At 40.5% G+C, this 19,875-nt stretch overlaps 1 protein-coding gene across 6 annotated transcripts in view; it reads right to left on the reverse strand.

Moving 5' to 3' along the window:
* Positions 1–1,086: 1,086 nt before the first annotated feature.
* Positions 1,087–19,875, reverse strand: part of LOC121952636 (connector enhancer of kinase suppressor of ras 2-like) — a 40,499-nt gene continuing 21,710 nt past the window's right edge. For 2 of the 6 annotated variants that reach the window (XM_042499430.2, XM_088088919.1), the window contains exons 9-22: positions 19,627–19,773; positions 17,391–17,509; positions 15,585–15,787; positions 15,315–15,404; positions 13,650–13,840; positions 13,502–13,550; positions 13,194–13,372; positions 13,023–13,096; positions 10,469–10,540; positions 10,157–10,224; positions 7,626–7,726; positions 7,051–7,537; positions 2,299–2,498; positions 1,087–2,214 (exon numbers count right to left, since the gene is read on the reverse strand). In XM_042499430.2, coding sequence (XP_042355364.1) covers positions 2,173–2,214; positions 2,299–2,498; positions 7,051–7,537; positions 7,626–7,726; positions 10,157–10,224; positions 10,469–10,540; positions 13,023–13,096; positions 13,194–13,372; positions 13,502–13,550; positions 13,650–13,840; positions 15,315–15,404; positions 15,585–15,787; positions 17,391–17,509; positions 19,627–19,773 — 2,022 coding nt within the window. In that variant the 3' untranslated portion in view covers positions 1,087–2,172. Of the gene's footprint in view, positions 2,215–2,298; positions 2,499–7,050; positions 7,538–7,625; positions 7,727–10,156; positions 10,225–10,468; positions 10,541–13,022; positions 13,097–13,193; positions 13,373–13,501; positions 13,551–13,649; positions 13,841–15,314; positions 15,405–15,584; positions 15,788–17,390; positions 17,525–19,626; positions 19,774–19,875 lie in introns of all 6 variants that reach the window. The other 4 variants (XM_042499429.2, XM_042499427.2, XM_042499432.2 and 1 more) reach the window with 2 other exon arrangements.

Below are 19,875 nucleotides of genomic sequence, written 5' to 3' on the forward strand. Positions count from 1 at the left end.
TGTCATATTTTGTACAATTTTCAATATTAAAGTATACATTTCAGCCAGTGCTTGACATTTCATCATCCATTGTCAACAAAGTCATATTTAAAAAACAATTCCCCAAACAAATATTCCTGGAAACTATAATGACTGTCATCCAGGGAGTCACAGCTACCTCCCTGACATCTAAACACACACATTTAAAAAAAAAAAAGAAAGAAAAAAAAACAGTGATTTTATACTGGATTTGCTGTTTAAGCCTTAAAGACAGGGGTGCTGTTGTGGGTGGAAAGTGTTTCTGATAAACCTGGGCCCAAAAGGGAAAGCACAGCCTCATAAAGTCTGGCATGAAATGTTTGGTTTTGTTTGCATTTTTTTTTTTCATTTTTAAGTAATTAATGTCTTAATCAAATCAAAATTGAGTGAATAACCAATCAGGATAAAGATTTAACTTTTTATTTAAAAAAAAAACAAATTGTGGAATCTCTCAAGCGCAAAATCCACCCCTGCCAAAATCTGACGGCGGTGCAAGGATGGCGTAAATGGAGAAGGACGCTGAGGTTTTTGAATGTGGAAGCGGGAGATGAGAAACTAAAGAAAATGAAAACTGACTCATTGAGCCATAGCGAGAGTGAGCGGAGACTTATATTGTGGGAGTGAAATTTGGGGGATTTGATTGAGGTGGCAGGATGTGGATAGTGTGATAGTAGTGGAATATGTGTCAAAAACAAATGGAAAAGGTGTTGAAAGTTGAGATTTTGGGGGGTGGCATGTTTCTCGGTGCATTAGAAAGTCCTAGTTAACGGGGGTGGAGGCTGGATGATTTAAACCAGTAAAAGCAGAAAGATTTATCCCTGTTGCTCGTCTTTTCTTACAATGTTGCCTGGGCAGATCCTCCTCCGCGTTATTCTTTGCGGATCATATCATTTATCATACCCTACAGAGTAAAAATGCCTGAGGCTTCATCACAATGAGGGCATGTGTATCATATATTAGGACAATCCTCTGAGTCAGCCTTTGTTGCTCTCTCTGATAGGAGTAGTGTCTAAAAATACTCACATACATTTGATTGAGAAAAAAAACAAAACATGACAATGGGTCTACTTATGTGTGCCCATGCCATACTTTATTCAATAAAAAAGTAATGTAGCTACAATGTGGCACACTTGTGCAATGTCAGTCAATTTCCAATGGCATGGTAATGTGTTTTAGTTATACAAAGCATGCTTGTACATTAAACACTTAATAAATACAGTTATTCCTCTTAACACTTAAAAAAAATCAACTTCTGCAATTTCCAGGGGCAAATTGTAAAATAAGTCTTAAAAACACAATGCGGTTGGAGGAAGGAGTAGACACCAGTATTCGCCGGACCGAACGCACTTCGAAATACAAAACTGTTTTACAAACAATTAGGTAGACGGCATGCATACAAAAATAGACAACTATTCTGATCACACCTTTGTAATTTACAATACTAGTTCATTATTGCCAAGCGTTAAATTCTTGTGCTCCTGTGTTGAGGAATAGCTTGCTTCCTATATCTTCTCTCGTCTCTCTTGGAAAAGTACAATGTACATTCACAATCACTGAGGCACAGCACTTGATTTACAATTTTGTATAAGTACCCCAAAACATTGTGTAGTCACTGTTGTTGTAGTAATATTAAATATATATTTATATATAAGCTTAACACCCTGTACAAACATGTCCTTTAATCATGCATAACAAAATGTTGTGTACATCCAAAATAGCTTTTAATTCGTCCGTCAGACTTTACTGAGCGGCTGTACACAACTCCAGCATAATGTTCAAATTCAACAGAAGCAAGGGGAGGCGGTCATGCATGTAAGCGATGAGTTATACAAAGCTCTCCGACAAGTCTTTGACACAGACACAAAGTGCTTATTTGCCATAAACCCTGTTATTTAATCAAGCCAGACGTCTTTTTTTTTTTTTTTTTTTGCTTTTTGTAACAGCCCTCATCTTTAAAAGTGGAGAGAGACACCAAGTCTTTGTGCTCCTGCACGGTGAGCAAGGTTGGAGATGCTGAAAAAGGGAAGGCGCGCCGAGCAGGTAAAGGGAGGTTTTTTTTGGTGCCTTTAATCTCCAGCAAAGGGATGGCAGCTGTGTGAGGCACAGGCAGAGGCAATACGTTTGAGGTTTCATCACTGATCCTCACAGTCTACCCTAAAAACCCAGAGACCGGTTTGTGTCTTGAAGAGGGACATTCTGTAAGGAGGTGAGGGTGTCCATTAGTAATGAGCCAATAAATCACACACTTTTGGAGAGACATAAATGCTTAATACATGTTACCTTAAGTGAGCTGTGGAGGATCCGGAGGCGATGAAGCTTGTCGTTGAGCAGGGGGTCGTTGACTCGGCGCACAAATGAGCGCTTGTACTCCAGGCGGCTGGCTGATCTGTGGTCAGCCGAGGTGGACAGACTGGTCTGCTCCAAAGCACGGTACAAATCTCCCAGAGAGTCTGCCTGCATCCTGCAGTCCCGTCCATGGCCTGTAAAAGGACAAGCAATAATCAACAAAAATGTTACTGCAACCAAACCCAAGAGCGAGATTCTTTTTCTTTTTTTTCTCTAAATTATCACCTTATACTAAACAAGGTGATAATTAATAAAAGTTCTCTGTATGCAGGCTGTTAACTTGCAATTTTGCTGATAAAAAAAGAAAGAAGGAACCTCATCCACCATATGAAGCTGTAGCTGTAACTGCAGTCTCTCTCTGCCCACACATTCACACCAACCGAGTTTATGCTACCTGCCCAGCGTGAAATGGCAGAGAGCCGAAGCTAACAAGTGGCTGTGAAGGGACTCAAAATATTGCAAGTTGACACCGAGGTCAGCGGATATTGAGGACATTTTTCTGGAAAGAAATGTGTTGTTGAGGTTTTTTTTTTTTTAGATGTAACTGTTTCATGCTTTAGGTAATAAAAATTGCATAACATTTATCCCAGGGGCTGTTTCAGTGATCTGAGGTCAGTAAAAGTATTAATACCACACAGTAAAAGTACTCAAAGTCCTGCACTGACAATGTTAAGCATGTACAATCAGAAAGATTAGATTATTATATAAAATAATACAAAAAAAAATGCAGAAAATGGTCCTTGTAACTGTTAAATCATTAGATTAGAATTACTCATGCACTGACGTGACTATTTTCTGTTGTAGTTGGGTGAAGCAAATTTTGAACTATTTCACATAGGGCTGCTATTATTCTGAATATTCTGATAATTATTTTCTCAATTTATAAAATATACGTCATTTTTCTTAATAAAACTTATAGTGAGAAAATAGTGAGAAATGTCACCAGAATCCAGTCTGTTATCTTCAAATTGCTTGTTCAGTCTGACCAACAGTCTTTAAATAACATTTTTAATAACTTTAAATTTATCAAGTTCACTGTAATTTAACATGAGCAAAAGGAGCAGATTCTGACATTTGAGATTCAGTTAGTAAATAGTACTAACAAAGTTTGAATTTTTATTTGATTGACCAATCAATTCATTGACTTAGTAACCAATGACTACAGCTCTCAAATACCTGCAGTGGAGTAAGAAGTGCAATATTTTGCCCCTGAGCTATAAAGATTTAGAGTACAAGTATGTAAAATAAAATAGAAATATTCAAGTACAAGAACATCAAATTCTTCTTAAATACAGTACTTGAGTAAATGTACTTAGTTACCACCATTGGTTGCATTGCACTGCTTGCTACAGTGACAAAGATGTAAGCAGATCAGAACTATGTGCAAATAAAAATATGTGGTTTTGTAATTTAACCAAGCCTTTAGTGTACTTCCATACAAAGTTAGCATGTTTTTAGATTTTATTCATCTTATTTTTTTTCTTCAATTCAGTTCACTTTCAGTTAGTTTCCATAGTGGGTTTGCTTGATTTGCTTGAGTTTCTTTTTTATGTTTAATTTCAGTTTAATTCTTATTAGTTTCAGCATGAGTTTTATTTTTTTCTTTTAATTTATCATATGGCAGTTATTTGTCAGAGGCAAAATTTTAAGTTCAGAATAGGTAATACAATACAAATATTTTAGTTTGTTTTGCAAGTAATACAATATCGTATTAGTATTTGTGTTTTTCAGAAGTCTAGTTTTTATTTTTATTTGTTTACTAAAACGCTTAGTTTTTACTTTTTTTTAATTGAATACAACAACCTTGTTAGTGCTACCAGTGTTAACATGTATTAAACATCACATAAAGGTCTTGATAAAGAAATGATTTTTTTTTCTGTATTTTAATCATGGAACCTTTTTTATACCATATGAAAATTATCTGTATTCTTTTCTGATTACTCAGATAATGTATGAATATATGTTTTTCATGAGCTCACAGGATGAACATTCCTAATACTTCATTCTGTGGTACGTCTCTTCATTATGGCGTCTTGTTGAAGGAAAACACAGCTCCTACATCATTCTGATATAAGACCAGCACCCTCTACTGTTTACATACACTGCCCTCTGTTGGCAGGATACAAACACTGCACTAGTGCTCTGAATCTGGTAGTCGTCACTGTTTTGTGTTTTGGTGCGTTCTGAAGCTTTGGGGCTGTGCTTTGAAATGTATCATGCTTTATTTGCCGCCTGTTTTGTGTTTCTTTCTTGTCTTTACAGGCAGTAGAGGAGAGAATGAACGGTGGAGCAATAGATAAATGAGGACAAGAAGAACGGACCCTGAGGCGCGTTTCTTTATCCTGTTCAGAATTCAACATTAACATGGGCTGAAAGGATTCCTCCTCGCTTCACCATTCAAACACTGCCGAGAGGCACAATGACATCTCGATCGGGCGAGAGAGAAAGAAAAAGAGGGAGAGAAAGAGTGAGCGTGAGTGCGTGAGAGAAAGTGGACTGCCAAGATAAATCACTATCAAATCAGACACTAAATTTCATCTCACTTAGGCAACTGCCCTGGAGGTTTTTGAGGGACGGCAAATGGGCTGGCTTCAAATCCCATCCAATAAAGCAATAATAGCGAGTATTCAACCTCTGACATTTGCTGCTTCTGACTGCCTGTTAGCAGCTTTAATAAAATAACCAACGACAAATAAGCACACTTGCTCAATGCTGTGCAGAAGACTGATCTGCACGTAAAGTGTGCATGACAGCCTTAAATTTGTTAATTTCAGGTTGATCTCAGTTATATTGTTAAGTGGGACACCTTGATCTCCTCTAAAGGTCTACTGCAGTGGTTCACAACTTTGTGCGACATACCTCAAACACCCCTGTCAGATTAGATCTAGTATCCCTTCATCACCCCAAACCTCATGTCTCAATTGTACTGATTAAAACTGCTGTTTAACACCGTTACTATATAAAAATGGATGTTGTTACACTGATTTTTCCTTGCAACACACTGTGGTCCTGACATTGTCCGTGTTTAGAATTTTTAGTCAAATTTGTACCAGCACCACTTAGAGTGGCAGAAGCTGGGCATTTCAACAGTTTATTCATGACTTCTTCAACTTCTCTGCTCACTTGCAAACTAGTTTTCGTGCAGTCTCAGTCGCGGCGCTTGGTGTTGAAGTGCTACAAGTGACTCAGCTCGATGGGATGCATTTCCTGTGCAGCTGGTTCATACTGAAAAAAATCAGCCAATTTCTAATCTTATTTGCGGGTGTATTTTCCTCCTGAACAGAAAAGTGTGGGTACCTGTTTTTACCACATGGTAATTTGTAATTTTCAAATTAACTAGATATTTAACATTTCTGTCCAAGTAACCATGGCAACTGCAGGAGTACTCCACAGGTTAATAGGTACGCACAAACAAATGGTCATCATTACGTGTGTGATGTAAGGTTGCAAGGTGAGTCACAGACTGCTGCAGGGGTGACATTTTTCTGTAAGCCAACACGGAGGTTAGCGTCGCCCTGGTTCCCTTGACAAAAAGCCGATGGGATTTCTCAATTGGATTTTAGATTATTGCAGAAAATAAGCTTTGTGGCAAACCAACGTTAATGACATTTACAAGCTTTGCAAGATCATGTCAGCAAGATGATCTTCACAAATGAACACAACTTTTATGAGCTTTGAAGCTTAAATGCTATGCCAGAAGCAAAAACAGCATGGTCACATGATTTAACATCCCTACCACAACGAGGCTGTGAAGCAGGATGACGGTTTGTAGTCTCATTTAGCCACTTGTTAGCAACTGTCTTTTTAAGACAAGACAGCTTCAAAAGTCACAGGTGGGATAGGTACTGATGTATTTTACGTTGTGAAACAAAACCATAAAAATCTCTTCAGTTTATGGTAACCACAAACCTGATTTCAGGGTTTTCACCAAAAGCTCATTCAAAAAAAACACCGACCTCGAGACCAGGGACCCTGGAGTGCAAAAACTCTGTTCAGGTTTTTTGACTCATTTCTGGAGCATTCTACAGCTCCCCAAAAGTGAAACCAAAACATCTTGATGGCCCCCTGGTAGCTGCCTGAAGTCACAAACCCCACCCCCTCCATGTTAGCAAATGGGACATAAGCCAAATTTAAAAAGTGCCTGTTTAATACATGTTTCCAAAGTTTGGTTTTACTTAGTTTTTTGATGCTGATAAAAAGGAGATTTGAAAACATGATTGACAGCTCTGTGTGTGTCAATAGTTGTGCTTGTGATCAGTGGTGCTGCACACGATTGGGTCGGACAGGTGTATGGGCCAGAACTCAATACCACAGTTCCACTTTCTGATCACGACTGGGCAAACTCTGGCTCCAAATGACATCACAACTGCAAGATGGCAGCAGCCAAATCTACAATATTATGGCTTCACTTCTGTACCGTTAGAGAAAGTTGAGACGCGTCATCCTTCTTTATATACAGTCTTTGGTTGCAACTAATTATTATTACTGTTGTGATAAATGATTTAAATGTATGATTGATTGATGATGAAAATTGTTGTCATGGATCAACTGATTGATTGGCGACTGACTGTTCTGGTTTCAGTATGACACTATCTGCTGTAATCTCAAACCTGGTTATAAATTTTTAAACCTCTATGCTTGTGGTTTATGTGTAAAGATGTAAAACAGAGATGCTGTGTGTCTGACCGCTGCCTCTGGGCCGGTCCAGCTGGTAGTGATGAGGCTCCCTCTGATCCGATGCAGCGGCGGTGGCGGCCAGGATAGCATGGAGCCCGCTGTCCCTGGGTAGCGTGAAGCTGCGGGGTTTCCCTCCTGCGTCTGAGTCGATGCTGGACCTGAGGGGCAGAGGCAGGGCTCTGTACTGTTCTTGCAGCAGGCTGCGCTGTGCAGGCAGGGTGGACTGCCTGCGGTACTCCATCGCCAGTTGATCTCTGTCCTCAGACAGCAGGTTCTCCTCTACCGGAAACGTCTGCAGGTAGTGCATCCTCGCGTTGCTTTCCATCTGGTCCTGCCACGAGTTCCGGTGGCCGCTCGTCTTCTGCCCGGGGGAGACGCCGTTGTTGCTGCTGTTGCCGTCCTGAGGCTCAGAGTGGAAGTCGTCATGAGAGGAGCGGGACTGGAAGGTGTCAGAGGAGGAGAGGTGGCCACGCTTCGGCTCCAGGTAGGGACTCACCTTAACACAGTTAGACCGTTAGCAAGTAACAAACACACACACACACACACACACATCTATCTACTGAACTACATGCTGACAGACTCACTGAAGATGCTCTGGGATAGGTGTCATAAGGTGGCGGTGGACTGTCCTGTTTGGACATCGAGGTCATCTCCATGTCCTCATGATCACTCTCACTCCAGTAATCTGTCATGAAAAACACTGTGTCACCTTTTTATCTCTATGGCAGCATCAAAAAACAAGCTATTTAAATGCAGCATTACAGCACAGGTGGGGCAGAGTCATTGTTTTACAAGTCACAAATCTCAAGCCTTTGCACTCAAGTCCCAAGTCACCTTAACTATGAGTTTCGAGTCCTAACAAGCCATAATGCAGTCTTTGCCAAATGTAAAGTTTGTTGGAAGTTGTTACATGTCTGTTATTTTCAACCCGCAGTTCATAGTTTTGTACTTGAACAAAATGTCATTAGTATAATTTTTTCCAACTGCTGCTCAGTAACGTAACGGTATTTCTCTCCTCCAATGTGATTGGATGCTGGCGGATCAGTTCAAACAAAGCAGATCTGGAGAATCTATTGTCGACTTGCTGGGCATGAAAAGCGTTAATGTTAGTTGAGGGAAATGAATTGATTTTGGCACACTTTATTAATAACATACTTTTTAAATCTCTGTATGGGGGAAGGTATCGAGTATTTTTAAGTCAAAAGGCTCAAGTCCAAGTGATTGGTGTTAAAACTCTATGTTGAGTTGCAAATCTATTTTGATTTTTGAAGTCGAGTCTAAAGTCATCAAATATGTGAGTTGAGTTTGACTCGATTCCAAGTCATGTGACTTGAGTCCACACCTCTGCATTACAGAAAAACCTTTTAAAAAACATTTATCAAAACAGAGCACCAACATTCAGTCCCAGTGTTCCTACACATTTACCATTTTAAAATTACAGACTTTCTCAGTAGATTTTTCAGACTAAATAGCTCGCCCGGGGCACACTTGCATTTACCTACGGTGACCATTCAGTCCACACTACACAGAATGCTGGATGTTCAACTGTCAAACATCTCTGCCCAAAAAGGGAAGTAATCTCACTGGTGCTACCCATGATCATATTATTTTCCCTGAACATATTGAATATGTAATATTATATTATTGTTCCCCTGTGTTAAGTCAAATGATCTAATTTTCACTGTCTGTGCAGGCTTGTTTATTCACCGTGTCAATGGAAATGATGATGAATACAGCCATAAAAGTTTCCTTACGTTGAAAAGATACTTTTCTGATAACGGCATCTCTGCATAATTAATGCATTTTCAGAAGAGCTTAATATTTGTTTTTTTGGTCATGAAAGTCTGGATTTGGTTCAGATAAAAGGTATTTGGAGCAGAGCTGTTTTGCAGGCTGTGACGTGCAGGCTTGGAGGCAGCTCTGCGTAGGAGTGTGCGTTTTGTTGCACGTCATATTTTTGGTTGTGCTTTCGACGACATCAAATTCGCTTTAGCTCTCACACAGTGGAAAACATTTTGGCTGCTTTGGCCGCCTACTCTAAATGCCCTGAAAATCACACTGCTTTTATGATCAATTTAAATTTTTAGAAATTCTCAATTTTAGATTTTAGAAAACAGAATAGCGACACATATTTTTCCATATCTTCTCTTCTTTTCCCTACTTATCCTGACATGGAAATGACTAAAATCAGATTGCATATTTTTCCATTGTGCATAGGAAGCCTGCACACCTGTCAGAATCTTCCCACCTGGACTTCTGTAGCTGAGTTTAGAGAGCCTGAGGTCTGTCATGGCTTATGAGACCTCAGTTACATGTTTGCAGCTGATACAAATAATACATACATATAATTTTGACATGTTTCACCTTTGAACTCCTGTTTGAGGTCAGAGGGATCAGCTGTCCCCATTAATAAGCGTTTTGACATGTGTAGCTGCAGCATGCTGCAGGTGTGACATAAGCCCAGACCTGACTGCTGCTGAGGCTGAACGTGGAGACACATGAATCCAAGATGTGAGAACTTCCTGTTAAGTCATCTGGAGGTGTTAAGGGTCGAATTTAGCAACTTGTCTGGGAAGGAAAAAACCCTGTCTTCATAAACCAAACGACAAACGCGATCTCAGCCGCCCACCTTTGCAGGGTCTCTACGTAGGCTCCTCTAAATAGCACAAAGGATGCTTACATTACTTCCTGTCCATTTGTGAGATGCCAAAGAACACCAGAATATGAAGATAACAAGCACGCCTTCAGCCCCTAAAATTAGCATTTATATTCAGCACAAAGCAGAGATGCTTGAATCAGATGTGAAGTGGAAGTGCAACTGGGGAGAGGTGTTAAAAAGCCTCAGCTACTGATGTAGAAATAAGTTATTTATTCAATTCTCTCTTCTGTTTGCAGCATGTATAAGATGGAGCTTTTTTTGTGAAAGATTGCTGCTGTGGACATGTGATATGGAATTAAGAACTCACCAAGTGAAGACTAGGCAAAATAATTCTCCATGCATTCGTCATTACATATTTATATCAGACTCCTCAATCATGGTGTTTTACATAAGCGTCGACCTGTAACAGACTGTGAATCTTTTGCAGCGACGTGAACAGTCTGTGACTAATCTCACCTTGGTCCTGACGAATTTTCTCCTGCTCTGAGTAACCTGCCACTGCCATACTGAGACGACTCAGCCACCTGTGGGGGGGAGAATAACGGTCATGACGCACAGTGACTTGACATCCAATAAAGCAACGTGTGCTTGTGTGATGTGTTTGTCTCCGTGTTTGACCAATCACCTTGCAAAACTGCTCTTTTCAAGCAGAGTGGGCAGTGTGATGGGGTGGGGGGTTCAATTTCCGGCCAGCAGGGGTATAAATGTGGTTGCAGAATGGGGATTGGGGGAGTTTACAGCATGACTATCACAGCCTCATTAACTCACCGGGACATGTCGTCTACATTTTCCGCTGCAAAGTAGAAAGTCTTTATCTTCGGATGGCAAGCCTTGAAAGCGCTGAAAAGAAACCCAGAGTATATTTAATCATATGTATGCACAAGAACTGAGAGGTATATAGCACATTAACATATGAATACAGAAGACTGCCGAGGTAAACAGGCGCACAGTCTCTCTCTCTCTCACACACATACACAGTAATTCAGACTGACACAAAAACAGCAAGACTTTGCATCATAGGATAAACTGCTCTGCTTATTTCCAGCAGCTGTATGAAGGTCTAAGTCTGTTTCATTAAGCGTGCGTGCAAACACAATCCTGCAGCCAGAAGCTGAGTGGTGTGATTAGGATACACAAAGGTAAGCCATGGTTATAAAAAGCCTTATAATGACTCTTAAAACATCTGAATTGGCTGGCTTTTAACCCATTACTGAACAACAAACTCATTAAATGTGCCATTAGTTTTTTGCCACAAAGCATACTGTATAAAGTGGCTGAACTATATTGAATTGTCTATGTTGGATTTGCAACTGAATTTTAAAAAGCAAGATTTGGCTTTTTTTAAAACCAGATCAGATTTAACTTCTGGCCATCTGAAGGTCTAGAAATGTAGAAAAAACTTCTACACCTACTTGCTTTAAAGACTCTTTTTTGTTGCTGTTGTTGTTGTTGCTGGGTTTATTAGTGCTATGGCACTTGTGCTCCTGTTTTTTTTTGTACCATGCACCCGCAGGCGCCACACACTGCATTTAAAATACATTCTAAAAAATCAACTTTTGAAAATATTTTTTAAGGAATGAAATGGATCAACACTCATTCTCAACAAATAATTAGCCCTTTCTCTTGATACTGCCCTCAGGTCCAAAAAGCGCTACATGTTTGTCCTAGACTTGGTTAAATTATCACTGATACAATAGGATGTATGCACTTCTTGTTTTACATATCTAGTCTACTTAGTGTTAAGTAAGTAAACCTGAAGAAGGTCATGCATTTTGTGTGTGTATCTGTCTGTCTGCAGCTTATCTCACAAACTACACGACCAATCAGCCTAATATTTTTTGTGCCCATGTATGATTGTATGCTCAAGGACCTCTCATGATTGCAGTGATACACAATCCTTGAAAAACCACCTTTATTGACTACTTCGTTTTATGCCGCAAGTGATGAACAATTTCTTCATCTTATAATCTTGTTTCCACTAGGGACAATGTTCATGGTGGTCATGTTAAATGATTGTTAGTATTTTCATTTGAAATTGACATTTTACCTTGTTGGCATTTAGGAATTGTTCCTGTCCAGATTTGTATGCCAAGGTAAGATAATTGTGGTTTGTATTAATACTACCAATCACAGCAATGGTTTTTGATGACATGCAATAGTGTTCGCTAGCTGCTGAAATGGCTTTATTGGTTAACTCATCACTTGTGGTGGCAATACACTGGGCAACTTTGTGGTCAACATGACAGGGCAATGTGCTCGCCAACAGGTTTTAACGTACACTCGATGCCTTTGTTTAATTAAAATGCATTTCTGGCAACAGTCTAGCCTAAAAACATGCCTTATCTAGTCTGTTGCAGGCCACATTGTGACCTTTATCATGGCTCAAAAACTGACATCTATACAAAGGTTTGGACTCATTTCGTCTCATCCTCTACTGTCATGCACATACAAAGCCTGCACTCCCTGTTCCCCATCCTACACTCTCACAGACACACCTGATCTCTACTCTACTCAGTGCACCTTTCTAGATATTAGATATTAGTAGATATTTTAACACCATCATTGCACTATGCAATGAGCACTGCTGTTATGCAGGAAATTTTGATTGCTGTTTGTAAACGGCATTGCCAGTGAATGTGAAAGTGAAAGCAAAAGTAAAAGTGAACACCAGATTCTCTCATTTAAGGCGGCATTTCACCTTGCTATGTTTGCATTTTTTCGGCATTGTGTCCACAATTTTTGCAGCTTCCTCTTTGACGTGTGCTGCTTATGGCAGAAAAATACACCACCACACACTTCTGGTGGGTCATTAGTAATGACTGAGAGGGATTACTTTTGTATGAACCAATACTTCATTTTTTCAGGGAAATCCTGCATAGTATACCTTTCATCTTTTTCATTATTTTATTTGTGGTCTCAGATTTAAATTAATATCCTATACAAAATTATAATAAAACGATGAATGTACACATCTGTTGTCCTCCTGTCAGCATACAAAAATGCTGCTGCTCAATGGTGCTTATGCATATTGTTTGTGAGTCAAACGTCCTCTGTAAATTGTCCGTTTTGCATGGTCAGTCCCCTAAATTATTCAATATATATGCCAATGGTTTTCTTGCCAAGAACCAATTTGCACAAGGTTACCTCTGCACCGATAACACATTTGTAGGACTGTATCTGAATATGCAATATAAAGTCTCAGCTGTCATCTTTGTCTTCAAGAAATTTGTATCTAGTTTTGTCCCATTTTGAGGCTAAATGGAAAAGCAATGCAATTCTTAGAAACTTGATCCGTTGTGTTCAGGTGAAAATCAGTACTCACTACTTCCTTCTGCATTCAGTGGCACGATCTATCTTGAACTCTGGGAGGCTGACAAAGCCCTCTGCCTTCTCATCCTGTGACGAGCAAAAGCAGAGTTAAAACAGTGTGCCACATAATGAATCAAGGCTTAATGCTGCAAATTGCTATTTTGTAAAAAATCATCATATTCACCTCTTCGTTCATGTACCAGTACAGGCACGTGTCTTTCAGGATGAACCAGTATTTCTTCCACTTCTGCGAAAAATAAGTTTTAGCATCCTTCTTTTTCCACAGCCAGCCCTCACAGTCCCCCTGACCCAAGTCTCTGCAGGAAATCCGCCGCTTGCTGATTGAAGACATGGGACTTCCAGCTGCAGGCGGCACCAGAGGAGCAGAACAGACGACGGGGTCAGAAAACACAGCTCCAGAAACACCTGCTCATGTTTGGGTTTGAGTACATGTGAGCGCTCAAGTGAAACTCCTTGAATAAATGCTCTTACCTTTACTTTTCTTCTTTGACCTTGACAGCAGTGAGGAGCGTTCAAACACCTGCAAAGTAAACAAGAATGACGACATGCAGAGGACCCCCGTGCTTCTATGCTAGCTTTCAACAAAAAATGTGGAGTTTTATAGACACAAGGGACTCACGTGGTAGAGGGAGGCAGAGTCAGAGCTGGATGTGGACAGGGAGACTTCCATCTGGAGCGCAGGGACAAGTGTGTAATGGGTGGGGCTGCCTCCCCGATCGGTCTTCCTCCTGTTCTGACTCAGGCTGCGTCCCAGCAGGAATTCGTCCCCCGGGGTTTTATCTTCACTCGCAAAACGCAGGAGGGAATTCTCTGCAGAGAAACAACAGAGGCATAGTCAATGCTACACGCACTTAATGAAATTGAACTTCAAAAAAGTATCATTTACATACTAAATGCTCTTTACAGTTCCACAGAACACATCAGAATTATGAGATGCTGCACCATTTCAGTAAGACCGTTTCAATTTAAGGTCCAGTGTGTCATATTTAGGGAATATATTGACAAAAATGGATGATAATATAATAAGTATGTTTTCTTTGGTGTATAATCACCTGACAATAAGAATCATCAGTTTTTTGTTACCTTAGAATGAGCTGTTTATATCTACATAGAGAGCGATCATCGTCCCTGAAACTGCAACGCCATGCTTCTACAGTGGCCCAGAACAGACAAACCAAATGCTGGATTTATATAGGGCCTTTCTTGTTTTTGGGTTGACCACTGTAGTTAGCAGCCCTTCTGTGACAAGCTGAACAGCCTTGGAAAAACACTGATTTTAAATGTAAACCTGCCGATAATTCGGCTAAACATCCAGATCTTAAGTTATCGGAGACACTAGAATTACTGTCTGACTGTTAGCTAGCTGCGCATCCGCATCTGCAAACAGCGTCGGAGAAACACTTATTTGTTATCAAACTATTTTATCCTGACTGGGAGGTCATGCTTGGCACATGGGAGAAGTTTCAGCTGGTTGTAATCTGCAAACCTAACCGCTAGATGCCACTCCATCCTACACATTGCCCCTTTAAGTCACGTAATTTTGCATGCAGACTTTGGACTTTTAGCTGCATATTAGTTGCTACAATAGTTTGTCACAATAATGATCAAACCTTTATGTAATCGACTGTAAGAGCTGTCAGATGCCTTTAACAATCTCTCTTTCTGAGATCAGTGAATGCTGATGTTTCAAAGGACTACCTACAGAGGACGGCTGTTGTCAGGCAGGAAGCCCTCAAACTTCCAAATACTGTCTCTTGTAGATAAATATAGCTCCATCACTTTTTTTTTTTGCAAAACCCAAAGGAGCAACATATCACCATCATCCCCAGAGGAAACAAACACATCACTCAAGTCTTTCTTTGAGACTGAAATAAAGTAATTCAGTCTCCTCCCACTCCATTTACCACCTGGTTTGACAGTCACCAACAAAATGTGAAAATATCAGGATATATTTCTACAGTTGCCAAAGCAACAGTGCACTTTTTATATCCGAACAGAAAGAAATGGCAAAGCTAGGGGCGAGAAAAGAGAGGGATGAAAAAAGGAAAAAAAGGAGCAGTGATAGATTGTGAACACATGGAGGAGATCGAGGCACGAACTGATATCCAGCATGTTATCAGTTTTGACAGGCCAGCTCATCCTTCTACTTTTTGGCTCGGAGATCTGAGAGGGTGAGGATATTATGAGATATCCACCCACTCACCTCAGCTCCCTCTGTCCCTCTCTGTCTCCCTCCTTTCTCTTTCTCCCTTTCTTTCTCTCTCTCCCACTGCCTCCCACTCACCTCTCCTGCTCTCCCTCTTCAGCTTGGCCAGGTCTTCGTTGTCTCCCACCCAGTTGTATTCCACTGGCATTGAGATGGGCCTCAACCTGCCTGCAGCAAGGAGGCGCACGGAACGTCAATATCACACAGCTGCCCACACACACATCAAACGACTGCAGACGTCTCATAAAAAAACATCTCAAAAGCAAACAGACGTCACACTCGCGGGGCCTTGAGCTGTTGGCTCTCACGATTACAGCAGCACGTCTTCAGACGGGGACGAGGTCTTACCATAGGTGGGAGTGCTCCCCCTGCGGACTGATGACGCCTCTTGGTTCTGGTCGTACTCGTAACAGTACAGTATAGAATCTTCCTCCACCAGAGGAAATCGCTGCCGACATTCCTGGTCAAGGTAGGAGTTTGGTGACTCAGATCCCTCAGCGACATGGACATCTGATTGAGGATCGTCACCCGATAGATTTCCTTTGTCATCTCTGTGGTAACCGAAAGCAGGAAGCAAGTTTAATGTCAGTGAAGATCAGGACTGCTAGGAAAGAAAAGAAGCAATGCCACCATCAGAATGTACTGTAGGCTGAAAAGTCAACATCTTCTGCATGTAAACTGTCAGAAAATAGCCTCGTTTTTCGTTTAAAGGATAAAGCCGGGGATTTGTTGTTGTCAACACATTCCATAAAAAACTCCAAACCACATTGTGTTAGTCCTCCTCTTCAGCCTCTGTGGCTCTCAGCCCCAAGCCCATTTGTCCCTGTGTACGTTTTCAAAAAGAGATCACATACACATTTGGTGTATTTGTATTGTATCTTGTATCTTGTATGTATCTCTGTTGTGGGTAATAAGAGAATGTAACGGTGTGACTCACTGGTGTATTTATAATAGCTGATCAATATATTGTTTGTTAAGTCTTCTCGTTGGATTTGTTGAAAGAAAGTTACCAGACTTTTCCTTGAAGTTACAGCAAGTGATGGTACCGCCATTCTAGCAGCTCTGCACAGCAGAGCATGTGGGCCAGAAGGTGGATGCTGATGGTGCTGCAGCACCTCTCATAGCCAAAGAGATTGAAAAAAACGGTCTTTTAAGTGTTGGCTATTTTACCCTAACTAATGGGCTATCAGATATTAAATCTAAAATGTGAGAATTTCATGAATCTATCAGACTTGACATGACAACATTATCATGTTAGGTGAGGTCAAAGTGCACGGGTTGGGATCAGCTAAAGTTCTGCAGTAGCAGAGGCTAATCAAAACTATAAACAGGATGAGGAAGATGCCAGGACAGATTTGGAGCCGCTTCTTTAGATCCATGAAATCAGCCCACTTGGACTTGAGGGACTTCCACTGGGGGGTCATAGCCATCGGGGTGGAGTTTCAAGTTTCAAGTCCCCAATGATGAAGCGTCGACAAGCTAATGCATAATTTGCCCAGGGTACATGGCATGAGTGTTTTCACTGACACACACACATTTAAAATTAAGTTTTAGAGAAAAAAAAAGTAATTTCTGAAGCATGGGAGCATACATTTTTTGGACTAATGGTTAACGGATACACCAGTGTAAGTGCATCTGAGCAGTCTCCTTGTACACAAATTTAAACTGTGAAGCACACCTCTACAAAAATATGTCCACGTGTGCATGCACAGTGGGGCTTTGGGCTAAATGCTAACATAAGCATGCTAACATGTTCGCAGTGACAGGTACACCATGTGGAGTTTCTCTTAGTTATGTTTACATTTAGTGTTTCTCACCTGTTTGCATTAACTGAATGTTTGCTAGCTACAGTAGCCGTCTTCTTCCTCACTGCCTTTGTGGTGTGTTGCTATTTCTTTGTGTTACCAACACCAATTGTAAATCAGTGGAGTCACATGAAACCAATAGCAAGGCATGTGTATGCAGTGTGCTCATTGGTGTGCATGTGTGTCCTAGTGCATGTGTGTCCTAGTACATATGCATGATATAAACAAAGTGGGGTCCCACTTGAGAAACATTGCTCCACAGCACTACTAGTGGTCAAAAACTACACATGGTGCCATTATTTGGTAAATCACACACTATTGATGATATTATGTGAAAGTGTGAGTTCACCTGGGGGTGTAGGGTTCTGCAGGAGGAGGGGGGATGAAGAGGTCCTGCAGGGCGCAGCTACTCCTCCTGGATGGAGTGCTTAAAGTGCTGGTGGGCGTGGCAACACTGCTGCTGGGGCTCTGAGGGAAGATTGGCTGTGTGTGAGTGAGTGTGTGTGTATGTGTGAGCGTGTACAAAAGAGAGAGAGAGACAGGCAGACAGGGAGAGAGAGAGAGAGAGGGGAACAGTTACAGGGATTGACACATAGAAAATTTGGAGTTCACAGCAGTCCAGTCAGTTAGTCAGTCAGGGACCATTTGTTCGGTTCAGGCTGTGCTGCTGAGCATCTCAACCGTGAAATGAGCAGTGTACTGTACGTTTCTGATGCTCCAGTTCTAACTGGTGCACACAAGAAGACGGGTCGCTGTGCAGTCTAGTCGTCCCTCTCATTCAGGTCAAGGGAAATCTGGTCATAGCCTATATAGTCTGTAAAACAGTACATGGAGATTGATAACACCTTGTTTGTTTTTATGATGCCTTTATAACAAAATATCTTTTTAATTATCTTCTTGTCACATTCATGACATCATAATAGGAGGCTGCAAAATCACTGACTTGAGAGAGAGAGAGAGAGAGAGAAGTAATCCAATCACAAGATGCCTGTTTTGCAGTGATAAAACATGGACTTCCAAAAACACTTGCGAGCTTATTAAATGAGTACAAACTGAAACTCTTTCAACAATAGAATACTAATTTGTCACTGCTCAAACTATGCTAATATGTTGCGTAACTCACAGCTGACTAATATCAGAGATGTATTATCGGGAGATGTGCTCCATCATAAGACCATTATGTGTGTCAGAGTTACTGCAGGCCTTCCACAGCACAATGTTCTTTTTAATAACTTAACAGATGATACCTTGACATTGTTAATTTTAGTCACATCTTGGAGCAGAAAACATTAGTTTCTGTGTTCTTTTTTTTTTCCTTTTCTGTCCCCTAAAATGCCAGCAGGAGAGCAAATTCGATTTAGGTGGAGAAGAAGAATGAGGATGTGATGTGAAGGGGGAGGAGGCTGTGCAGGACTGCGCTTCAGGGCCTCAGGGGGGAGAAAACATTTTCTCTGGCCTAGGACTCAAAGAAAGGCTGGGATACATTAATACACATCCCTCTCATTTCCACCCATTTCTGGCTCAGGCACATGATCCCAATAATGTGGCCGGTTTGGCCGAAGTAGGACAACAGATGCCACTGAGGGCTGAAATGTCAACTTGTGAATGAATGATGCTGGAACCCTCGATCAATCAGAAGCAAGTGGTGGTGCATTAGGGAGGTGTTTGCAGTAAAGGCAGTACCTCCAAAATACAAAGTAACAATATCTCTCTAAAATATTTACACTATTACTAGCTATCGTTTGTTTTATATGGAAGCAGAACACAGAAAACAGGAGTTTTACATTTTAACAGCTACTAAATACTTATTATAAATTTAAACACCACTCAATAATACATGGTATTGAAATATTTTACTTCAAAATACATGTATCTGAATTAATTTGTTCTGAATTTACCTCTTTAGAATTAAAATATGAAATGTTTGATTTGCAATTTCAAAAGCTGAACTGAATACATTTTTGCCAATGTTCGCAGATTCAGATCGAAAGTTAAAAATGTCAAAACACACATCATTCATATTCGTTTAGTCAAATTCAGATGCAAAAATTCCAGTTAAAAGGGATCTTTTTTTTAAATTACTGAACTTGAATTGTTGGATCTGACTTTGTGAACATTGACAATATATATTTAAATTCAGCTTTTGAAATTGCAAATTAACAAAATTCACATTTTAATTTCAAAGACATGAATTCAGAACAAATGAGTTTAGGCACATTGTTTTTCAAGGTGAAATATTCCAATGCTTTGAATTCAATGCTATCTAAATTACAATATTAAGTACTCAGCAGTTGTTAAAATCAGAAATGCTTTTGTCCCTTATTTGCTTCCATAGTTTTAGGGTTCTTGTTTTTGATAACACCCTATTGTAAAAGTGCTATTTCAGTTGAACCCCATCCTCAGTTTGTACTCTAAAAATGTGGTAATTTATGGGCTGATCTGGGATTTTGGTGTCTCGTGTCTGTAGTCTTTGCAGTCTTATATTTAACAGACAGAAGCACAGCGATATACACATACAAATACATAACTATACACAAACAGACATAAACAAACATATCTGTGGAGGATGAATGCAGTCATCATACTTGCAGAGCCAACGGTTTCCATCTCATGTTCTTGAGCAGAGCAGGGGTTGATGTGAGTGTGCTCTGTGGGCGTTTCTTCAGCGTCAGGGTGACACCTGCAGGGTCCCCACGCAGCAAGTTCACCAAGTTCTTCAGCTGCCAGCCCACCTTACAAACAACAACAGCATGATAAGGGTTCAGGCATCCCCGTGACTCAAACTACAGAAACATTAAGCTAATATTTCACTATGAACATCCAGTGGGACGCAG

The sequence above is a fragment of the Plectropomus leopardus genome, chromosome 15 (genome assembly GCF_026936395.1).
Source record: "Plectropomus leopardus strain MGB_pleo_1.0 chromosome 15, ASM2693639v1, whole genome shotgun sequence".
In the NCBI taxonomy this organism is placed as follows: domain Eukaryota; kingdom Metazoa; phylum Chordata; class Actinopteri; order Perciformes; family Serranidae; genus Plectropomus; species Plectropomus leopardus.